The 23665-nt window shown below is 42.9% G+C and overlaps 1 protein-coding gene across 1 annotated transcript in view; it reads left to right on the top strand.

Moving 5' to 3' along the window:
• The first annotated feature begins 4943 nt into the window (after nt 1-4943).
• Nucleotides 4944-23665, top strand: part of Antxr2 (ANTXR cell adhesion molecule 2) — a 146856-nt gene continuing 128134 nt past the window's right edge. Inside the window, exons 1-3 of the mRNA XM_052198699.1 lie at nt 4944-5097; nt 5827-5898; nt 7947-8018. Coding sequence (XP_052054659.1) covers nt 4946-5097; nt 5827-5898; nt 7947-8018 — 296 coding nt within the window. The 5' untranslated portion in view covers nt 4944-4945. The remainder of the gene's footprint in view (nt 5098-5826; nt 5899-7946; nt 8019-23665) is intronic.

Genomic DNA, 23665 nt, shown 5'->3' on the forward strand with positions numbered 1-23665 from the left:
CCCCAAACCATTCACAGGAACTCGTTCAGACAGAGGGGAAATTTAGTTCTTTTATGACCACGACTGATAAAAGCTGAAATAGGCTTTATCACCAGTAGGCACTGAAGATTTATTTTCTTCCTCTGAATCACTTTAGATACCACACAATGAATCACTTCCAATGTGATGTGTAGATGAATCACTTCTAGTACTAGACGCCCCAGAGAGTCCTGTCCATCATTGTGCCTGCCAGGCAAAGAAACCTGCTTGTAAGTAATGCAGATTCTTTTTAAACATTGTTTGAGACCTAAAAGATGTTTTTTGTTTGTTTGTTTGTTTGTTTTTCTTTTTTTAAATTTATTGATATATTTATTTACATTTCAAATGATTTCCCCTTTTCTGAACCCCCACTCCCCAAAAGTCCCATCAGTCCCCTTCCCTCCCCCTGTTTTCCCACCCAACCCTTCCCACTTCCCTGTTCTGATTTTGCTCTATACTGCTTCACTGAGTCTTTTCAGAACAAGGAGCCACTCCTCCGTTCTTCTTGTACCTCATTTGATGTGTGGATTATGTTTTGGGTATTCCAGTTTTCTAGGTTAATATCCACTTATTAGTGAGTGCATACCATGATTCACCTTTTGAGTCTGGGTTACCTCACTTAGTATGATTTAAATGTTTGCCTTTATTGTTACTCATGTGCTTATTTACTTGTTACTTGTTGGTAAATGTAGATAGAAATAAATTAATTTCTATGCGATTTTCTTGAGACCAGGTTGGATAGCACTCTAATTTAGTTTTAAATTATGTGGATATGTGAGTGTTTGTGTGAGAGTATTACATGTACAGGTTGCTCACAGATGACAGAAGAGGGCTTTGGATGCCCTGGAGCTGAGTATAGGACGTTATGAGTCTCCAGACACAAGTGCTGGGAACTGAAATCTGGACTTCTGCTTAGAATGCCGCTCTTAGCCATTGGACCATCTCTTCAGTCCTGCATTTTTGCTTAGAATATTGTAAGACACATTGTAGGTAGTCTAACAAAGATTGGCACATAAATAATTATGTAAAATGGAACATGACTGTGTATGTCTTCATTTCCTTTTTCCTTCTCTTCCTCCCCCTAATTCCCAGAACCTCTGTGTTCCTTTTCCCATTCTTGAAGGGAAAGGAAGTTTAGCTTGAAACTTTTGTGCTCACCCAAGCCCTTAGTTCCCTTAGGGATGGAAAAGGGAAGTGGTGCTGTTGTCTTAGCTCAACATGGCCCGGAGAGAATTCCAAGTGTATTCTGGCTCTCATCTCCTTCATTATTGCTCGTGAAAGGCATGGTCAGCAGCAGCATTTGCCAGGGACACTCCCAAGGAGGGACTGACCTAGTTTTAGCTTTAGCCCATGTCCTTGGACTCCCCACAGTAAGAAGCAAATCAGGACAGCTGGTTACCCTAATAACCAAAAACCAGTAAATATTTTTAACACCAATGTGATTTGGGTGACTTTTGATCTCTGCTGGTTGAGGCTATTTCTTGGTTTGTGGTGAGTCTTGCATGAGCAAGCTAGTGAAATGCAAGACTTCTAGAACTATGCTGAACTCATCACCTACACAAACCAACAACGAACTGTGAGGGCCATGGTTTAGTATATCAGCTACTTCTATTGGCCTTGTGATCCAGGACGTGCTAAGTACAGAGAGTGTATTTTGCTGTAATTTTGGTGTAAGAGAAGACATCAAAGTCCACAGCATGAACAAGCAATGAGTCAAGAAACTAGGAGCAAATTGTCAAGGGCTCCAAGTAATAAACTACAGCATATCTTTTCAAATTGCTTCTTGAAAACACTTTCACAGTTTTTTTGCAGACATCATTCACTCCAGATTTTTATTAAGTGATATGGTATGGTACAGGTATGGTATTAGTTGGTAAAAGTACTCAAAGTGTAATTCTCTTTTGATTAGGATTAATGTTGAAAATGGAGACCCAACTGCAAGTCTCACAAAAGGCATTTACTATCTTAATTCTGGGCATTAACTGAACAGTACCTAGTATGTCATAAGTACTCAATAAATATTCCTTAAAGTGACTGTCTCCTATCCTTAAAGAGCTGACATTGACATATCTGGCTGTAAATCAAAAGTACCTTAAGTAAGAAGTTAAATTAGATAGTGACCAAAGATACACATGCAAAAGAGCAGCCTGTAGGCGTTGCAGGAACTTCTTATCATAAAGCATTGACTTCTTATAGCATAAAGGAAGAGGCACTGTCTCCGCTCAGTCATTCTGTGTGGAACAGTGACATTGAAAGCTCTAAAAGCTACACTGACAAAGCAAAAGCGGAAGTCGCAGGTGGATGTGGTGGAGAAGAGAGGGGAGGGCGAGATGGGGAAGAGAGCAGGCTCAGTAAGCAGAAGTTTGCAAGACTTTGGCGAGAGCAGATGAACTCACCCCCCAGGTGAAGCCTTACTGTTAGTCAGTTTGTTCTTTGAGTCATATGTTAACCATAAGTTGTACACATTGTGCAATGCTTTCAAGTTACCCAGATTTATCTCCTCTACTACTTACCCTTCTCAAGGTGAAATCCTTGATAGCTGGGCTCAGGGAGAATGGGACTAGATAGTCTGAGGTGCGATTTTCCATTGCTAAAAGAAGTCATCTCTGGCCCCTTGCGGTTTTTCTTGGCTGGGAGAAATGCAAATTGAAAGCCCAGTGTTAGCTGCGGGATAACCTTCCTTTACATTTTTGATCAACAGGTGTTTCAAAGAGTCCCTAAATCAATACAGGCTGTTACCATTACTCTTGGTTGCCTACCAGAACTTGATGTCAAGACCCTTTAGCTGTAGACCCCACACATTTTGGATACAGGACTTTGAGAAATCCATCTGGAACTGACCTGTAGTCTCCCTGAAGTCTCCTCTTACCATCTTAGAATGATTATGTGAGCTGCCAAGAGAGAAAAGCAATCAATAGTCCCGCCTACCAGTGAAGCATGCAAGCCACGAGAGTGGCGAGCGTGGCGAGATATGCCCATTTCTACAATAATGGTACAAATGCCATAGGGTGATAACCACTTTCTGACTGAGTTTAAGGCCCACTCCACAGAAACAAATGTATTTGATACTGTAAGTCTGGCCAAGAACCCATGGCTGTGGTGCTCACGGGCCACAGGAACGAACCTACAACTCTGAGGCAAATACATGGACATCGAAGCAAACGGCCCTCTGAAGTCTTGTCACTCTCTACTCATAGATCAGCGCAACTCTTAGACCTCATCACACAAGTTTCTTGGTGCAGGGAATGGTGGTTAATGCACAAACTCACCAATGGTCAAATCAAGGAGAATAAATACCTGTGGAATGTCCAGCCACAAATGGGACATATAAATCACAAGCCGTCCTTAACCTTCCAGGACAATCCAGGACTATCAGACAGGGTGGGATTAGGGTGAGTGAAAAGATTCCAAGACCTCCAAGATTCCAAGATTCCAGAGTGCCAGGGGCACCAGAGCCAAGCATTGGCCTCCGGATGTGACAGGATTGTTGAGCACCAACACACAGCCGCCGAGGCTGTCGCATAAGACCCGCAGAAGGTCAAGCCGGTCAACAGGCTAGCACGTTTTATGAGACCTCCACTCTTCACCACGGAGCTATGCAGAGTAGATGGTTTCTGAGTGGGCCTGGAGTTTTCTTCAAGGATGTGGTTCTTTGTAGGGTAAACCTACTCCGGTGGACCGTGTGTGGACTGCTCAACTTGGAGTCTATGGGTTCTTCAAAAAGGAGAAGGGGCACATAGTTGAGGGCTGTGTGTAGGGAGGTAAAGGTTGATGTCAGAGGAAACAGGGGGTGGTGTTGGGAGGGGTGAAAAATATATATGATCAGTACATGTCGCATGAAACTCTGAGAATTAATGAAAATTGGAAAAATATCAAGTAGGACAAAAACAGAGAGGAAGAAGAGAGGAATTCCCCTTTCTTAAACACTAAGGCCTGTGTCACTGGGTCGGTGTGTGATGGATGAGTGGTGCGCAGGATGAGGCATAAGGCCATCACTATCCAGGAGACAGCTGGTCTTGAGTCTCCAAACCACGCGGAGGGCCGGTTCCAGCACAGCTGGGGAGAACAGGCCTGGCCAGGCTTGCGGGAGAGTTGGGTATGTTTAGTATCAAGAGGACGTTTGTTTTTCAGAACTCCTCTCTCCCTTCCGAAATCTGGCAGGCGTTAGTCATCCGCCGCTCAGTACGAACCCATAAGTGTGCTTGTGTGGCTGGCGGGCTTCCTCCCGGCGCCCCGCCCTCAGGCTCGCACGAGCAGACCGGTCAGCGCCCACCAGGCAGGCCTGGGATACCCCGCGACCTGCTGATCCCCCGGGCGCTCAGCATCCCAGGCTGCAGAAGCTCGCCCCGCGGCACGGCGTGGCGTCAGGTTCGGGGCAGGGAAGAAAGTTGTAAAGTGCTGCGAGGAGTTGGGCGGTCCGAGGAAGAGAGGCGGAAGAGGAGGACTCGGCTGAGTTCCCGCAGCGATCGTGGGCTTCTTGGGCGCCTGTCCCGCAGCTCGCCACAGCAGCTAGACGCCAGCCTTTCTGCTCCCGGGTGGGCGCCAGAGACTCGGCGAGAGGCAGCGAGGAACTTGTCCTGTGCGAGCTGTCGCCGCGGGCCTCATTGTCTGTGCAGCAACTCTCCGGAATCCGGAGTGGGAGGACTGGACTCTGTCCACTGGGATTTGCTCAGAGTTCCGGCGGCAGCTGTGGCGGCCGTGGAGACTCTCTTTGTCCTCCCAGGACCTCGCTCTCTCCCCTCGGTGGCAGCTTTTGGGTGGCTCTGAGCTTGGAGCCCGCATCCCAGCCCCGCTCAGCCTCTGACCCCGGGGGTGAGTCCCCGGTGACTCCGCCTCTTTTGCCTCTCTGCTCTGTGAAGCTCAGAAGTCAGACCCCGGAGCCCAAGGGGCTGTGAGGCTGAGGGAGCTGCCGGGCCCCGGCCACAGGATGGTGGCGGGTCGGTCCCGGGCGCGCAGCCCTGGGAGCTGGCTGTTCCCTGGCCTGTGGCTGTTGACTGTGGGCGGTCCGGGGTCTTTGCTGCAAGCCCAGGAGCAGCCCTCTTGCAAAAAAGCCTTCGATTTGTACTTCGTCCTGGACAAGTGAGTGAAGGAGGACTGTGGGGTCAGGGTCTCCTGGGAGGAAGGGCAGCGCTGGGTCAGCTCGGACTGAAGTTGAGATGTGTTTGGGTTCTGGGAAAGGCAAAGGGAACTCTCCCTAGCATGCATGTGGCTGATTCCTTTCAAAAGCAAGCTCATTAGCTGTACAGCAATAGAGGCGGTGAGACTCCAGGACTACTTGCTTCTCCAGAGGAGAGGCATGCGTGCACTCTACTGCTTTTTGTCCTGGAGTCTCTTGGGAAATGGAAGTGTGGCCACTTGCATCTTGTTTCATCCCAGGAACTTTTATGCCCCTTTGACCTCTTTGTCACTTGCCTAGATGCCTACAGACATTCGAAAGCTTACCCAATTTTTTTTCCTGATCACAATGCTTTTGTGGGAGCCAGGAAAAAAATCCTTAACATACCCAATGTGGTTTGCATTTCCTGAGAAATGAGGGCTTGTGTTTTTATTTTGAAAAGCCAGGTCACACTCTAAACAGTTCATAAGCAAGTTGCCCCTGAAATTGCTCTTCCTGGTTTCCTAGATTCAGCCTGAACAGTAAAGGTTCAGCTCTGAACATGAACAGGCACTTAACTTTGAAGAGGGGGACCAGTCCCCCCGCCCCGTGTCCCTCACCCCCCACCCACCAGCATGCGCCTTGTAAACCTGAAGAAATGTTTGCCAAGGCCCACATTTTGTCTTTCTGATCATTTATCTTCCTTTTTTCAGGTCTGGCAGTGTAGCAAATAACTGGATTGAAATTTATAATTTTGTCCACCAGCTGACAGAGAGATTTGTGAGGTATGTCTCCCCATTGTACCCTTCTCGGCATTGGAGAGGAAATGGAACAAGCGGCCGGCTGTCCCTGTTCTGAAACCCTTTGCAAGGAAACTCTTTTCCAAAATCAAAATGTTGGATTTGAAACGTCTCAAGGTGGCCCCGTCACACGTGGTGTTCAGCTGAGACTTTGAGCTAACCCTCGGAAGTTCATTTTTTCTGGCCTCCAGAACTTGGCCCAGGGTGTGAGGGAACATCTTCAAATACAACTCTTAATGTCTTTTCCTTTTCGAGCATTCGTCTGTTTTGAGTTTGAGTTATGCTTTCTCATAATTTACCACATTAAAAAAATAACGTTTTATTCTAATAGTATCCGTACTATATTTTCAATTCCTCACACTTGGCTCTGTCAACGTCCACATTTAAAAGGAGAAAGTGTTGGGAAACTTTAAATGAACATGTGTTAATAACCCACTAGCTGAAAAAGCACTGTGTGTGTGTGCGTGTGTGTGTGTGTGTGCATTTAAAGAAATGAGTTGTGTTTACATGATGTGTGGGTGTGTGGTTGGTTTAAAATGTAACTGTTCTATATATGCAGGAGGCTTCACTAGCAAACACTGTTTCCCTTGCCTATAAAAAGCATGGCTGCTGGTAAATCCAGCTTACTCTCTTATTTAGAAGTAACTAGGAATTAGTGGCATTCCCTATTTAAAAATAACCCTTGGATGCCATGTTTTTCTGTGGCTCCCCCCCTTTTTTTTTGCATGCCAGGAACAAGTGCAAGTTTATCAGGATAATGGGAAGGACATGAATAGGAGTTGTGTCATTAAATATTGCCTCCTTCAGTCTTGTTAGCCCAAATGTTTTCTGTAAAACAGGCTTGGATGATCAAAACATTTTGAAAGTCATGTTGCAAGTAACTTCAAACAATCTGTAGAGGCCTAGGCAATCCCTGCTTCGGTTATTGGCAGCAGTAAAGCTATCCCTATAAAAATGTATGCCTGTCCGTGTTCAGTCATCAGTCTCCTGCTTCAGCAGCCAAAGATAGCACTCTGGTTCCTGGGCAGGGTCTGAGGTAAAACCATCTAGGAAAGGAAAATAAATAAGAGCTTATATCTGTAACTGTCCGAGCCGAATAGGCAGTTGTTTATAAGTTTCCAATCCAATTGCTGAATGTGCTGGGAGTGTCATACAGTGTTACTCAGAAGCAATGGATTATTTCAATGCGGCATCTGAAGAAAACGAGGCTCTCATTGAATCTGGTTGGCAAGTTTGGATTTCTATAGCATATACTGTTCTCTGGTTCAAGTATAGTTGCTCAGTTACTAATTATATGTTATGGGAAATGAATAAAAGATGGCGACCGTCATGCACAGTACTCAGAGAAGCTAGGGGCTTTGCAGAGAACTCTGACCTTTCAGCTCGTGCCTTATTTCCATACCTGCAGTTTTAGACCTGAGCAACATTAGCATATGCTTTTCTAAAAACAACCATGTTTCTGTGACATTAGTGCCCGGATCCTAGGAGACAGATTGGGAAATTGAATTGCCAAATCAAAAAGTAATTTTTTAATGCTTGAAGTATTAAGAAATGTAATTATTAAGTATTAAGAAACGTAAGTATTTACAGTATCTATGGTGAATTTTGTCTGGACTCTTATCCTAACTGTGACTTCTAGGTTAAGCTGGCTTCTCTCCAGCCCTAAGTGACGGGTGTGGCCGGCTGCAGAGATTCGCAGGAGAAGATCAAAAGAAGAAACAAGGAACTTTTATTTTTCTAGGAGAGATTCTTGCAGCAGCCTAGAGACTTTGCAGTTATTCTTTCTAGATGTAAACCCCAGTAATTCATGGAGGGATGTTTTGAGAGCTGAGAAGCATCAACTGCATAAAAAGAAATGCAGTGCAGACAGGAAGGATGGGCAGAGTCAGTTGATCTACTTAGAGAGTTCCATTTAAGGGAAGCAGGGACTGTTCAGTGGGACTAATTTCAAATGAGACTCCCTGGCTCTGCTACTGTATTGTACCAATATTTCTTTTAAAAATGTTTTAACTGCCTCTTTCTTTATTTTGCAGCCCTGAAATGAGATTGTCCTTCATTGTGTTTTCTTCCCAAGCAACCATTATTTTGCCATTAACTGGAGACAGGTTAGTGCATTATCATTTCAACGCAGGCTTTTAGGAGAGATGAATCATAAAGGCATGATGGATATTGCCATGTGGTGATCTGGGCCTCGCAGTGGGCTCAGGCAAACACACAGGCAACTAGTGCTCTGCAGGAACAGAAGGGAGAGGCAGCATGAGTAATATGAAGGAGTAGATTATCTGAAAATCAATATCATTTATATTGGTTGTAGAATATATTCTTCATTTCCTGTGTTTCTCTGAAGTTCAGTGGTTTGCAACATACTCTACAAGAATACACACACACACACACATACACACACACAAGACAGCACACACATACACACACACAAGGCACCAAACACATACCACACACACACACACACACACATACTCACACACAAAGATAGCACACACATACACACACAAGGCACCAAACATATACCACACACACACATATGACACCAAACACACACATATGACACCAAACACACATATGACATCACACACACACACACACACACACACACACGAGACACCAAAGACACACACAAAAGAAAGACACCAAACACACACACACACAAGACACCCAAATACACGCACGCACATGCACACACACACACACACACACACACACAAGACACCAAACACCCACCCCCACACCCAAGACACCAAACACTCACCCCCCACAAGACACCAAACACCCCCCCACAAGACACCAAACACCCACCCCCTACACACACAAGACACCAAACATACATAAACATATACACACACACACAAGACACCAAACATACATACACACACACACACACACACACACAGCCACACACACAGCCACACACACACACACACACACACACACACACACACACACCTGCTACTCCTCAGTGGTTTGGAAAGGATAGCCTTTTCTGTCCAGTGTCGCACTATTTCTTGTCACCATTTCCATGCTGTCTGATCATAGTTTGGCCCATTGGAAGTAGCCGTCCACATATCTGAATCGCAGCTGCTTTTCCGGGGCTACTTTTGCTTACTGTGGATTCTACAGTCAGAAATGGGGTGCTGTGCTTCATTTCTACTTCATCTAACAAAGTGTGTAAGACCTTGGTCAGTGAATATGTGCTGACTGAGGGAATGTGCTAACATCAGTTTGGGATCACCTCTTTCTGATCTACAGTTTTAAGCATGGGTGACTGAAGTGCTTTGGTTTGCAGAATGTGTGAGTTTTAAAAAAATAACTATGAAAATGGTTTTTAGGTTTCTTTTATAAAACTCAGTTAATATGCTTTAACCCTTATTTCTTGAGCTTTTAGTTTCAAAAGATCAATAAGTCATACTATTTAAAAGGGCTGAAGGAGATAACTTGTTTACAGTAGATTGACTTGGTTAGGAAAATTATATATATATAATATATACATTATACTATACTATGTCATACTATACCATGCTATGCTATACTATGTTTGTGTGTATGTGCATGTGTGTGTGTGTGCATATGTGTGAGCACATATGTATCTCTTGTGCTAAATTTTTCTTTGCTTGAAGAGGAAACACACATACATAAGATACCACGCACACAAACACACACACACACACACACACACACACACACACACACACACACATGGTTGTGAGTTCTGCTCAGGACTTAAGTATTCCTATTTGTATTTGGCCTCTTTAATTTATTATGAACAGGTGGTTTCAACACTGACACTACCTTATAACCCATGAACATAGTTTCCAATGTGCCTCAATATAAAAACCTTTGATTTTATGAAAAGGACATATCTTTACTGTCCAGTTTAATTTCCAGAGAGTCAGGTTTGGATCTAGCATGTCAAGAAAGAAAAACAGAGTGGACAACCCTGGCGGCGGCGGCGGCGGCGGCGGTAGCAGTGGCTGCTCCAGCTGAAGGGCCATCAGCAGTGGAACCAAGGCGACACAGGGTCCAGTTAGGCCCTGCGCCCACGACCACTGACCTTCGCTGACCAGCCGGGCGGCAAGCAACTGCGGTTCTGCGGAGCCTTTCGCTGCACGGAAGCCACTTCAGAACTCGGCTGCCCGCCAGTCAGGAGAGACTCACCGCCATCTTGATCCCGGGCTCCAGAGATCAGTCAGACTGAGGTACACAAACATAATCCTAGGCCCAACACCGCAGGGGTCTGAGCCAGACGGGCGTTGGCCTGCACCCAGGCCCTGGGCTGTTCGAGTGGCCATCGGGGCGCCAACCCAGCCAGGAGTTTTTTTTTTTTTGCCCCGGCCGGTGCACGCGCCGCCATTTTGCCTACAGGAGCCAGAGTGCTCGGGAGGGCAGAGACTGCTAACAAGCGTAGCCTGAGGCTAACAAAACGGGGGTCTAGGCCCCAAAAGGCACAGGACTGACCCCAAGAACTGGGCGGCTTGGTGGGCCATCTGTGTGTCAACCAGCCCAGGAGGTTATTAGCACAACAGACTCTCCCGGTGCTTTCGCGGAGCGCGGACGCGCACGCCCGCCATCCGGGTCACCTGGCGGACCCAAATAACAGACATAGCCCTAGGGGAACTTTGCTCGGACCTTGGCCTCCCAGGCGTTTGCCTGGACTCAGGGCCCAGGCGACAAGGCTAACCTAGTGTGCGCCAGCCCGGTTGGGGAAATCGGCTGCCCAGCGGAGTGAGCGGAGCACAGGGGAGGTCACAGCAACATTCACCTTCGGAGCTCCCTGGGGGTGCACACGGGTTCCACCTGGTCCACAGACACAATCTGGGGCAAGGCCTCAGGCAGAAGCCCCCAGCTCAAATCTCTCCGCTTCAGATCAGCCTGGGTGGCCGCCACATCTCCAGGTCCCTCAAGAGGCTAGTGGGGGCTTCCGGGCGGCCAGCTGGGAAAAGTCGGTGTGCTCCGATAAATCCTGCGGGCCCCAGCGGGAGCCTTCAGGTGCCTGCTTTGGGATCTGAACAGCCTGGAAAACAGCACCCTGTCTACAGGCAGTGCAGAGTGTAAGCTGTGCACCAGAGGCCAACGGGGAAGGGGCAGCTTGCACTGGTGAGTCCAGCACTGACAAGACCAAGTAACACCAGTGAGAGCTAGATGGCAAAAGGCAAACGCAGAAACGTCACTAACAGAAATCAAGGCAATATGGCAACATCTGAACCAAATTCTCCTCTACCAGCAAGTCCTGGATACCCCATCACACCAGTAAAACAAGATTTGGATTTAAAATCACTGGTCATGATGCTGGTACAGGAACACATGAAGGTCATTGAGGAGAAAATGGATCAAAAGTTAGAAGCCCTTGCAAGGGAAACACAAAAATCATTGAAAGAAATCCAGGAGAATACAAAAGCCAACAAGGAGGAAATGCAAAAAACACTTAAAGAAATACAGGAGAACTTTGCTCAACAGGCTGAGGTCATGAAAGACGAAACACAAAAATCTCTTAAAGAAATACAGGAGAACTTTGGTCAACAGGCTGAGCTCATGAAAGAGGAAACACAAAAATCTCTTAAAGAATTACAGGAAAACACAAACATGCAAGGGAAGGAGCTAAGCAAAACCATCCAGGATCTAAAATCAGAAGTAGAAACAACTAAGAAAACTCAAAGGGAGACAACTTTGGAGATAGAAAGCCTTGGGAAGAAATCAGGGGACAGAGATGCAAATATCAACAACAGAATACAAGAGATAGAAGAAAGAATCTCAGATGCTGAAGATTCCATAGAAACCATGGACTCAACAGTTAAAGAAAATGCAAAGTGCAAAAAGCTTGTAACCCAAAATATCCAGGAAATCCAGGACACAATGAGAAGACCAAACCTAAGGATTATAGGCATAGATGAGAGTGAAGATTTACAACTTAAAGGGCCAGCAAATATCTTCAATAAAATTATGGAAGAAAACTTCCCTAACCTAAAGAGAGAGATGCCCATGAATATACAAGAAGCCTACAGAACTCCAAACAGACTGGACCAGAACAGAAATACTTCCCGTCACATAATAATCAAAACACCAAATGTTCTAAACAAAGAAAGAATACTAAAGGCAGTAAGAGAAAAAGGCCAAGTAACATATAAAGGAAGACCTATCAGAATCACAGCAGACTTTTCACCTGAGACTATGAAGGCTAGAAGGTCCTGGGCAGATCTCATGCAGACTCTAAGAGAACACAAATGCCAACCAAAACTACTATATCCAGCAAAACTCTCAATCACCATAGATGGAGAAACTAAGATATTTCACGACAAAACCAAGTTCACCCAATATCTATCCACAAACCCAGCCCTAAAAAGGATAATAGGAGGACAACACCAATACAAGGAGGGAAACTCCACCCTGAAAAAAGCAAGATAGTAACCTTTCATCAAACCCAAATAAGTTAAGCAATCAAATTTAGAAAATAACGTCAAAAATGATAGGAAGTAACAATCACTATTCCTTAATATCTCTTAACATCAATGGACTCAATGCCCCAATAAAAAGACACAGACTAACTGACTGGATACGTAAACAGGACCCTACATTTTGCTGCTTACAGGAAACACACCTAAGGGTCAAAGACAAACACTACCTTAGAGTAAAAGGCTGGAAGACAATTTTACAAGCAAATGGTCTCAGGAAACAAGCTGGAGTAGCCATTTTAATATCAGATAAAATTGACTTTCAACCCAAAGTCATCAAAAGAGACTCTGAGGGACACTTCTTGCTGGTCAAAGGAAAAATACAACAAGAAGAACTCTCAATCCTGAACATCTATGCTCCAAATGCAAGGGCACCCTCTTTCATAAAAGAAACTTTATTAAAACTCAAAGCACACATTGCACCTAACACAATAATTGTTGGTGACTTCAACACTGCACTTTCCTCAATGGACCGATCAGGAAAACAGAAACTAAACAAGGACACAATGAAACTAATTGAAGCTTTGGACCAATTAGATTTAACTGATATATATAGAACATTCTATCCTAAAACAAAAGAATATACCTTTTTTTCAGCACCTCATGGTACCTTCTCCAAAATCGACCATATAATTGGTCACAAGACAGACCTCAACAAATATAAAAAGATAGAACTAATCCCATGCCTCCTATCTGATCACTATGGAATAAAAGTGGTCTTCAATAGCAACAGAAACAACAGAAAACCCACAAACACGTGGAGATTGAACAATACTCTACTCAATGACACCTTGGTCAAGGAAGAAATAAAGAAAGAAATTAAAGACTTTTTAGAACACAATGAAAATGAAAACACAACATACCCAAATCTATGGGACACAATGAAAGCAGTGCTAAGAGGAAAACTCATAGCCCTGAGTGCCTCCAAAAAGAAAATGGAGAGAGCATACATTACCAACTTAATGACACACCTGAAAGCCCTAGAACAAAAAGAAGCTATTTCACCCAGGAGGAGTAGAAGGCAGGAAATCATCAAACTCAGGGCCGAAATCAATCAAGTAGAAACAAAGAGAACCATACAAAAAATCAACAAAACTAGGAGCTGGTTCTTTGAGAAAATCAACAAGATAGATAAACCCTTAGCCAGACTGACCAAAGGGCACAGAGAAAGTATCCAAATTAACAAACTTAGAAATGAAAAGGGAGACATAACAACGGAAACTGAGGAAATCCAAAAAATCATCAGATCCTACTACAAGAGCCTGTACTCAACACAACTGGAGAATCTGGAGGAAATGGACAATTTCCTTGACAGATACCAAATACCAAAATTAAATCAGGACCAACTAGACCATCTAAACAGTCCCATAAAGCCTAAAGAAATAGAAGGAATCATAGAAAGTCTTCCAACCAAAAAAAGCACAGGACCAGATGGTTTCAGTGCAGAATTCTACCAGACCTTCAAAGAAGAGTTAACACCAATACTCTTCAAACTATTCCACAAAATAGAAACAGAAGGAACACTACCCAATTCCTTCTACGAAGCCACAATTACGCTGATACCAAAGCCACACAAAGATCCAACAAAGAAAGAGAACTTCAGACCAATTTCCCTTATGAACATCGATGCAAAAATACTCAACAAAATTCTTGCCAACCGAATCCAAGAACACATCAAAACGATCATCCACCATGATCAAGTAGGCTTTATCCCGGGAATGCAGGGTTGGTTCAATATACGGAAATCCATCAATACAATCCACTACATAAACAAACTCAAAGAACAAAATCATATGGTCATTTCATTGGATGCTGAAAAAGCATTTGACAAAATTCAGCATCCTTTCATGCTTAAAGTCTTGGAGAGAACAGGAATTCAAGGCCCATACCTAAACATAGTAAAAGCAATATACAGCAAACCGGTAGCCAGCATCAAACTAAACGGAGAGAAACTTGAAGCAATCCCACTGAAATCAGGGACCAGACAAGGCTGCCCCCTTTCTCCTTATCTTTTCAATATTGTACTTGAGGTACTAGCTCGGGCAATTCGACAACATAAGGAGGTCAAAGGGATACAAATTGGAAAGGAGGAAGTCAAACTATCATTATTTGCAGACGACATGATCGTCTACCTAAGTGACCCAAAGAACTCCACTAGAGAGCTCCTACAGCTGATAAACAACTTCAGCAAAGTGGCAGGTTACAAAATCAACTCAAGCAAATCAGTGGCCTTCCTATATTCAAAGGATAAGCAGGCTGAGAAAGAAATTAGGGAAATGACCCCCTTCACAATAGCCACAAACAGTATAAAGTATCTTGGGGTGACTCTTACCAAACATGCGAAAGATCTGTATGGCAAGAACTTCAAGACTCTGAAGAAGGAAATGGAAGAAGACCTCAAAAAATGGGAAAACCTCCCATGCTCATGGATCGGTAGAATCAATATAGTTAAAATGGCCATTTTGCCTAAAGCACTATACAGATTCAATGCAATACCCATCAAAATCCCAACTCAATTCTTCACAGAGTTAGAAAGAGCAATTATCAAATTCATCTGGAACAACAAAAAACCCAGGATAGCTAAAACTATTCTCAGCAACAAAAGAAAATCTGGGGGAATCAGTATCCCTGACCTCAAGCAATACTACAGAGCAATAGTGTTAAAAACTGCATGGTATTGGTACAGTGACAGGCAGGAGGATCAATGGAACAGGATTGAAGATCCAGAAATGAACCCACACACCTATGGCCACTTGATCCTCGACAAAGAGGCTGAAAACATCCAATGGAAAAAAGATAGCCTTTTCAACAAATGGTGCTGGTTCAACTGGAGGTCAGCATGCAGAAGAATGCGAATTGATCCATCCTTGTCTCCTTGTACTAAGCTCAAATCCAAATGGATCAAGGACCTCCACATAAAGCCAGACACTCTGAAGCTAATAGAAAAGAAACTGGGGAAGACCCTTGAGGACATCGGTACAGGGAGAAAGTTTCTGAACAGAACACCAATGGGGTATGCTCTAAGAGCAAGAATTGACAAATGGGACCTCATAAGGTTACAGAGTTTCTGTAAGGCAAAGGACACCGTCAAGAGGACAGATCGGCAACCAACAAATTGGGAAAAGATCTTCACCAATCCTACATCAGATAGAGGGCTAATATCCAATATATATAAAGAACTCAAGAAGTTAGACTCCAGAAAACCGAACAACCCTATTAAAAAATGGGGTACAGAGTTAAACAAAGAATTCTCACCTGAAGAACTTCGGATGGCGGAGAAGCATCTTAAAAAATGCTCCACTTCATTAGTCATTAGGGAAATGCAAATCAAAACAACCCTAAGATTTCATCTTACACCAGTCAGAATGGCTAAGATTAAAAATTCAGGAGACAGCAGGTGTTGGAGAGGGTGCGGAGAAAGAGGAACACTCCTCCACTGCTGGTGGGGTTGCAAATTGGTACAACCACTCTGGAAAGCAGTCTGGCGGTTCCTCCGAAAACTGGGCACCTCACTTCCAGAAGATCCTGCTATACCACTCCTGGGCATATACCCAGAGGATTCCCCACCATGTAATAAGGATACATGCTCTACTATGTTCATAGCAGCCCTATTTATAATTGCCAGATGCTGGAAAGAACCCAGGTATCCCTCAACAGAAGAGTGGATACAAAAAATGTGGTATATCTACACAATGGAGTACTATTCAGCCATTAGAAACAATGAATTCATGAAATTCTTAGGCAAATGGATGGAGCTAGAGAACATCATACTAAGTGAGGTAACCCAGACTCAAAAGGTGAATCATGGTATGCACTCACTAATAAGTGGTTATTAACCTAGAAAACTGGAATACCCAAAACATAATCCACACATCAAATGAGATACAAGAAGAAAGCAGGAGTGGTCCCTGGTTCTGGAAAGACTCAGTGAAACAGTATTTGGCAAAACCAGAACGGGGAACTGGGAAGGGGTGGGAGGGAGGACAGGGGAAGAGAAGGGGGCTTACGGGACTTTCGGGGAGTGGGGGGGGCTAGAAAAGGGGAAATCATTTGAAATGTAAATAAATTATATCAAATAAAAAAAAAAAGACAAAAAAAAAAAAAAAAAAAAAAGAAAGAAAAACAGAGTTTTAATATTCATGACATTCACATATACATAGCAAAGCACTTAGCACAGCGCCAGGCATGTCAAAGGCTCCGTAATTGACAGTTGCATAAATTGTGCCAGGGTTTCTGCTAGGCACTTTGTATATGGGTTCTCCATCCACTGCAGATGAGACATAGTCACTGGTTGCCCAGATTGATAATGTTTAGACATGTGTGGTGGGGATTGAATCTTTTATGTAAGCTCAAGACGTATCCTTTGTCAATAGTTACATCCAATGCACAAGGGACTGAAATTGGTGGGAGGAGAGGCTGTCACTGAAGAGGCAACTTAATGACGCACTCCAGAGTTACCGATCTGAGTCCACTTGAGTTAAAACCGCACCCTGGTGGTTACTAGTTGAGTGACCAAAGGTAACTTACTTAGTAACAAGTTTCTCATGACTCACTTTTCTCATGTAGATGCTACTGCTAATGATGACAAAAGGAAAGCCCACCTTATAAGAGAGTTGTAAGGACTGAAGTTGGTGACTATAAGGAAAGAGCTAATATGTTAGCATTCGTAAGATAAGAGCTTTGGACTTGGAGAGATGGCTCAGTCAGTAAAGTGCATCCATGCAACTGTAAAAGGCTGAGTTCAATCCCCAAAGACTATGGGAAAAACATTGGATATGGCAGTGCACACTTATAATTTCAACAGTTGGGAGACAGAGGCAGGAGGATTCTTTGGGTTTGCTGGACAGCCAGCCTAGCCTAATTAGGAAGCTTCTGACCAACAAGAGACCCTGTCTCAAAAAAAACCCAAAAACCCAAAACAACAACAGCAACAACAACAACAACAAAAAACCACCACCACCACCAACAGCAACAAAAAGAAAGCCAGCGAATACCTTCTGAGGCCTGACACCTGTGATAGTCTTCTGACCTCCATGTGCATGTGAGCACACGAAATGAGATGAATCCCTCACTCAGTGTCAGCTTTTCCATCTAGAGAACACAGATGCACAATCTGCCATGTTTTCTTAGAGTTATTGTGAAGATCCAAATAAGATAATGGGCAGTGCAATATTTTATATGTCGAGGAGCAATCTCCAATAAAAAGGGCTACTTCCTTCTAAGCACATTTTACTAGTTCTATTAATTGAATTGGTATCAAATTAACTGTGATTCTCCACCTTTGGATATAGAATCACTCCACAATTTTAAATTTAGAGATATAGTTTTCTTGTTGAGATGGAAGATCAGTGGACAACTGTTTCCAAGACCCCTGTGACTCTTTGTATTAAAACCTGGAAACTGGGTTCCTTATTGCTTATAAACTTTCCCAAAGTTTTGTGCATGCACACACACACACACAAATAGATCTAAGCATATGATTTGAAAAGTAATAGTTAAGCAAAAGAAAAGTACAGAGAGTTTCGCAATTTTGTTTTTTTTACTCACAGTTTTCAGTACCTTGGCAAATACAAGAAGTTGCTCTTTCGTGTTTCTCAGGGGTTGCTAAAGAGATGAAGCAAGATGAGAAAACAATAAGTATGCACACCAGGGTTGTGTCTTCTATTTAGCACGATGTCTAGTGTTATATAAAATCATAATCGTGGCAGACAAATTTCAGTTATACATTTTAGATACCCATGGCTTAAATTTTTTTTATCACATTGAATACTTTAATCTGAAGCATGCCCACCTTTCTCTTGCTCCCAGGACTTTTGTTCTACATGCGCCTTCTAGGTTACTGATCCACTTACTTACCCGTCTGCTTTATATGTGGAACTTAGTGTCTACAAAGATAATAATCTAATTTGTGTATGTGTGTGTGTGTGTGTGTTTATGTGTGTGTGGTGTGTATAAAGATAGAGAAAAAGAGAAAACTTGATAGATAGACAGATAAGAGAAAGGGCATGATTATACACATAAATAACCAAGATTTGTAGTTGAACAGTGGTTCCCAACCTATGGTTTGTGACCCTTTTGGCAAGCCTAAATCCCTAAAATTATGTACATTATGATTCATAACAGTATCAAAATTACAATTATGAAATAGCAATGAAATATATAGGTGCGGGTCACCACAACATGAGGAACTGTATTAAAAGAATTGCATTAGGAAGGTTGAGAACCCCTACATTAGGGGGTCAGGGCAGAGGCAGTATTTAGCATGTAAATATGTAGCTTCTCAGAATATGAAAAAAATGAATTTTGAGAATGTTACTAGCTACTATTTCACATAGATGTGAATAGTGATTTCTGCCCAATTCTGCTCATAATTATTTAATTCTGTGGTAATGATTTAAATAAAAACATTTGCTGAACAAGCAATACGTGCCAGATAATCTGTAAAGTGCTTTCTATGCATAGCCTCTGTTAACTCTATGTAATTACTTGTACTTTAAGATAGGTCATCTGTCTTGTCTAAGGACTCCCAGTAGCAAGTGCCAAGCAGTGTATTAGCCAGTGTTTAAGTAAACTATGTCATTCTAACACTAACACAGTCTAATGATTTAGAAGACAAACAAATGTCTCCAAACCCCCATCCAGTTGCCTACTCGGTCTTCTCCTGGGTCCTTTGGCCTTCCCATCCCATGAACAAGCCCAGCTTATTTATACGTTTTGTCCTTTCTTCCTTCTCTATCCTGGGTCTTCCCTGAGGTCCTGTTCTTGTTTTCCATTCCTGAGCTGGGGATGCACCTGAGTGGTAGTGCGTTCATGAGTTTGATTCTGGTTTGATCCCAGTATCAAAATATAAACAAAAGACTCCAAACCAACCAATGAAACCTAAGCTCTTCTCACGTATAACTTCAGAGAAGTCTTGCCTTGCCTCTGTATCTTTCCCCAGAATCTCCAAAAATGTTCTTATTTTTTAAATAATGAATGAATGAATGAATGAATGAGTTTGCATTTCCCTGAGCCTAGAGTATATGGAAGTATGGCGTTCTTAGTTTTCTTATTTACTCATATACCCGATCCCTGAACAGAGCCTGGTACATGTAGAAGCTCAACAGATATCTGTTGAATGATGGAATTTTTCTGATGCCAGAGCCTAAGTTAATGCTTAGAGCTACTACAATAAACTCTAGTTAGGCCAACAATATATATTATAGTAGTGTAATATAAATACTGTCTTGTATTTGCTACTTACCCCATTCCTATTCTTACATGGCAATTGTAAATACTCCCACTGTCATTATACTAGCTATATTTGCCTCGAGTTAAGAAAGACTTGTCTACCCAAATTGGACTTTAGATTTTGAGTACAACACAACTTAGGAAAAACATAGTCCTTATATAAACTTATAGACATGATAGAAGTCATTTAATTAAGTTTATGTAATATATGCATTTCATTGTTTGAATGAGCTCCTTCTAATTATTTAAAAACAGAATTAAATATTTACTTGTGGGGAAGTAGTTCTTGATAAACAGTTGATAACTCATAAATTAGCACATAATTTTTAGAAGAAAAATTGTCAGTATCTTTAAAAGTAGCAAGTTTCAAGTAAGAGATTCCAGTTTTTGCACTGTCTCAGCAAAGACAGATATAGGTCCAACATTGGACACTAAAGAATTATGTGTAATAATGTGAAACTATATCCAAAAATTCTATGCTCATCAATTGATTATATTATACTATATACATCGGATGAAATACTGTGTATATAGTCATATATAGTTGACTAAATCAAAATGTTATAATAAATAAATAATAAATGAATAACCACATTGCAGAACACTTAACATGAATTTAATTTCTTTTGTAAAAAAGATAAAAATTTCTATGTATTGTGTGTATCCAAAAACACGTGGAGTAGACGGCTGAAAGATAAACCGAATTGTTAATGATTCTCTCTCTTAGAGGCAGGAAACTAAATATGATGAGTATCATCATAATTTCAATCTTCATGTATTTAAAAGGAATACATGTAGAAAAGTCCTTAAAGTGCTTGAATTCAATGTCGAAACCTCATAGTGTTCTGCAGTCATGGGTTTCAGGCTTGTAGTCAGAAGGGAACTGAAGAATTGAAGAAAAAGCGTGGAGATCTAGAACACATTCAGATTGGAGGGCCCATATTCACCTCGCTAGTGAAAAGATTGGACCTTGGGCCAAGTAGACATAGGAGCTCTGCACTATCTGGATGACACCGGTGTGTTACTTAATGAGTTGAACCCAAGTTCGGAGCTCCACAGAGGAGCTAAGCGTCCCAACCTTCGAGCAGTGTCCCAACCATCGAGCGGTGTTCCAGGGACTGAGCGCTGTGCCTAAGAAGCCCTAGTGAAGGATTTAACAGATACTGGGTGCATCAGAAGCTCTGCGACAGCTTGCTTTTCTCTCTTCGCTTCTGTCCCCTGTCTGCAATTATCCCTTTAGTTCCAATGCCTATTTTCATAGTTATTTTCTTTCTCTTTACGTTTTCATGATCAGTTAGGAAGGTACTAAGGGGAATTGGAGTTGAAGGTTAGCCCAGGCTTATCCTGTGCCGTGTTGGTAATGGAAGATCAAAGATTTCACATGGTCCTGTTTGTCTACAGAGGCTTAGGTCAGTGGTCAGACTCACCCTGGCCTGACTGTACGCACGAACACTTCAGTGTGCTGTGCTGACTCAGGCTGCCTATGTTCCCCTTCCGTACTTTTCAAATGAATCAGAATCTTTCATAGTCTGAAAACATCATCTTCGGTATTACTCTGTTCTTCTAAGCCAGTGAACTGGGGAGAGAAAATAAACAGACTTAGTTTGTTGTTGTTTTTCTTTTAATTTTTATTTTCTTTTAATTAATTAATTTAATTTTTATTAACAAAAATTCTACTGGGGAACTGTTCTGTTTAGAAACTCTTTGGCCTCTGGATGGGTCCGGTTATGGCAGCCTCTGTGTCCTGATGTTGGATTTTGCTCCGTGAACTTGTCTTAGACAATGACAAGTTCATTACACTTTTACACATGCCTGGGGGACAAACAAGAACACACAGAAGTAGTAAAATGTACGGGTCACTTCCCATAGCCCAGTAGGACAGTGAATGAGGAAAGAAGTCATAATATGAAAAGAGGTAGCGGGGATGAACGTCAAGGCCAGAGTGGTAGAGCATGCAGGCTAAATTGGAGAAAACGTTCATAAAATATAAAATCAGACTAATGGGGGATGCAGTGGGCAGGTATTTTCAGATTATAGGTTGCTTCTTTGGATTTATTGGTCTAGATTCTATACCACAAATGTAGGCCTTAGAGTGACATTTGATGTAAGCAATAAGCAAAATTTGATGTGATTTACAGTGAGAGACTACCATGTCCTAAGATGATAGATTATAAGATGCCAACGTGTTCACACGGTTTCTAAAACTTCTGTTTGGGGCCTGGGACTGACTGACCACAACATTCAGCAGACATGAGTATGAAATGCCGTCAGTTTCAGGCACACATTTCAACAAGGCACGGGAGCTTCCCTTGTCATGGTCTTTGAAAATTTTCACCGGATAAAACTGTGACTACCCTGATGCCCCCATGCTTGAGCCCAGCCCAGCCTACCATGGAGTAGAACCAGGTACGAGCCCAGCTGAGTTCATGGCCAGCACGGCAGTCAGTACCAGCTCCACCTTGCCAACCCTGTGAGTGAGGCCATCAACCCTCCTAGTTTCTGCAGCTTCCCCAGTTGTTGAGAGCATAGCAAGAAGGGATCACATCTGTACACTAGTTTTTGGGTGGCTCTAGGAACAACCTTAGTGTCCTTTGTGCACTGTGCCCCTCTTCCTCCTGTATGCTTTCCTTTCTCGCAGCTGTCAGGTTTCCCACTTCATGTCACCTGTACCCTGCTACTTCCGTCCCAAGCCACCCAACCATCTCTGCATGTTTTCCTGGACTTCGCATTTCGTTCACGTGGTACACTCCCATATGAAGATGCAGAACTAGGAACCGAAGATGAGAGAAGATGTGGCACGTTTGTCTTTCTGAGTTTGGGTTACCTCACTCAAGAATCTTCTCCAGGTCTATCCATCAGTTTTATTTATACTGGTTCCTCTGACCAATTATGAGTCTCCACATTAACCGTTACCCATTGACAAAAGAATCTCTGACCAAACTTGAGATCACTTCTATAGATGAAGATTTTAGAATGCTCTTTGATAGCATGTTCATGCGGAAACTTTTGACAAGGTTTATAGATAGTATCAGACATAAAATCCTACAAAGCAGGCTTCACAGCCAATCAGATAGTAGTTTATTAATCCTTAACTATACACCACTATTGGGCCTGTGGATACGTTTTTGTTGGATAGGCTTGTATTGTAGCATGTAGGATCCAGGGCTGGGTAAGACAAATGGATGTTTTTCTCTCCTTGCAGCCTGTACAGTGCCCCTTGGCATGATGTAAACTAACCATTAGAACAGAGTTCTCTGTCTCCCAAGTGAGTGGTCTTCAGCAATAGAGTTTTATCATCTAGTTATGCTATGTCTATGTCATCTATGTTATGCTCAGGGGTTTCTATTCCTGCTTAAACATCATGACCAAGAAACAAGTTGGGGAGGAAAGGGTTTATTGAGTTTACACTTCCACATTGCTGTACATCACTAAAGGAAGTGTGGACTAGAACTCAAGCAGGCCGGGACACAGGAGCTGATGCAGAAGCCATGGAGGGATGTTTCTTATTGGCTTGCTTCCCCTGGCTTGCTCAGCTTGCTTTCTTATAGAACCCAAGACCACCAGCCCAGGGATGGCACCACTCACAAGGGGCCTACCCCCTTGATCACTAATTGAGAAAATGCCCCACATCTGGATCTCATGGAAGCACTTCCCCAACTGAAGCTCCCTTCTCTGTGATAACTCCAGCCTGTGTCAAGTTGACACACAAAACCAGCCAGTAGATATGCTAAGCAGCCCAGGGCAATGGCATTGCTTTGGTGCCTCTGGGACCTGAGTCACTAGGAACTCTAGGGTAGTATGTCTTTTGCTTTCTTACTAGTCATTAACTCTTCTCTTCTTCCTCTTTGCCTTTTGTGGAAAGTGCTCTTTCTTAACAGCAGCACTTTCTTCTTTTGTTACTGTTTCTTTCTTCTCTTGGATCATAATAGACACATTTCCCTTTCTCTTCTCCAACTCTGATAGTGCTGTCAAATTGCAACTTCCAAGGACTTAAGCATGGGTAATGTGTGAATACTGATAGTAATAAACAAAGCTGTGGAGTTTTATATTTCCTGGAGGGTACT

Source organism: Apodemus sylvaticus, chromosome 11 (genome assembly GCF_947179515.1).
Source record: "Apodemus sylvaticus chromosome 11, mApoSyl1.1, whole genome shotgun sequence".
In the NCBI taxonomy this organism is placed as follows: Eukaryota; Metazoa; Chordata; class Mammalia; order Rodentia; family Muridae; genus Apodemus; species Apodemus sylvaticus.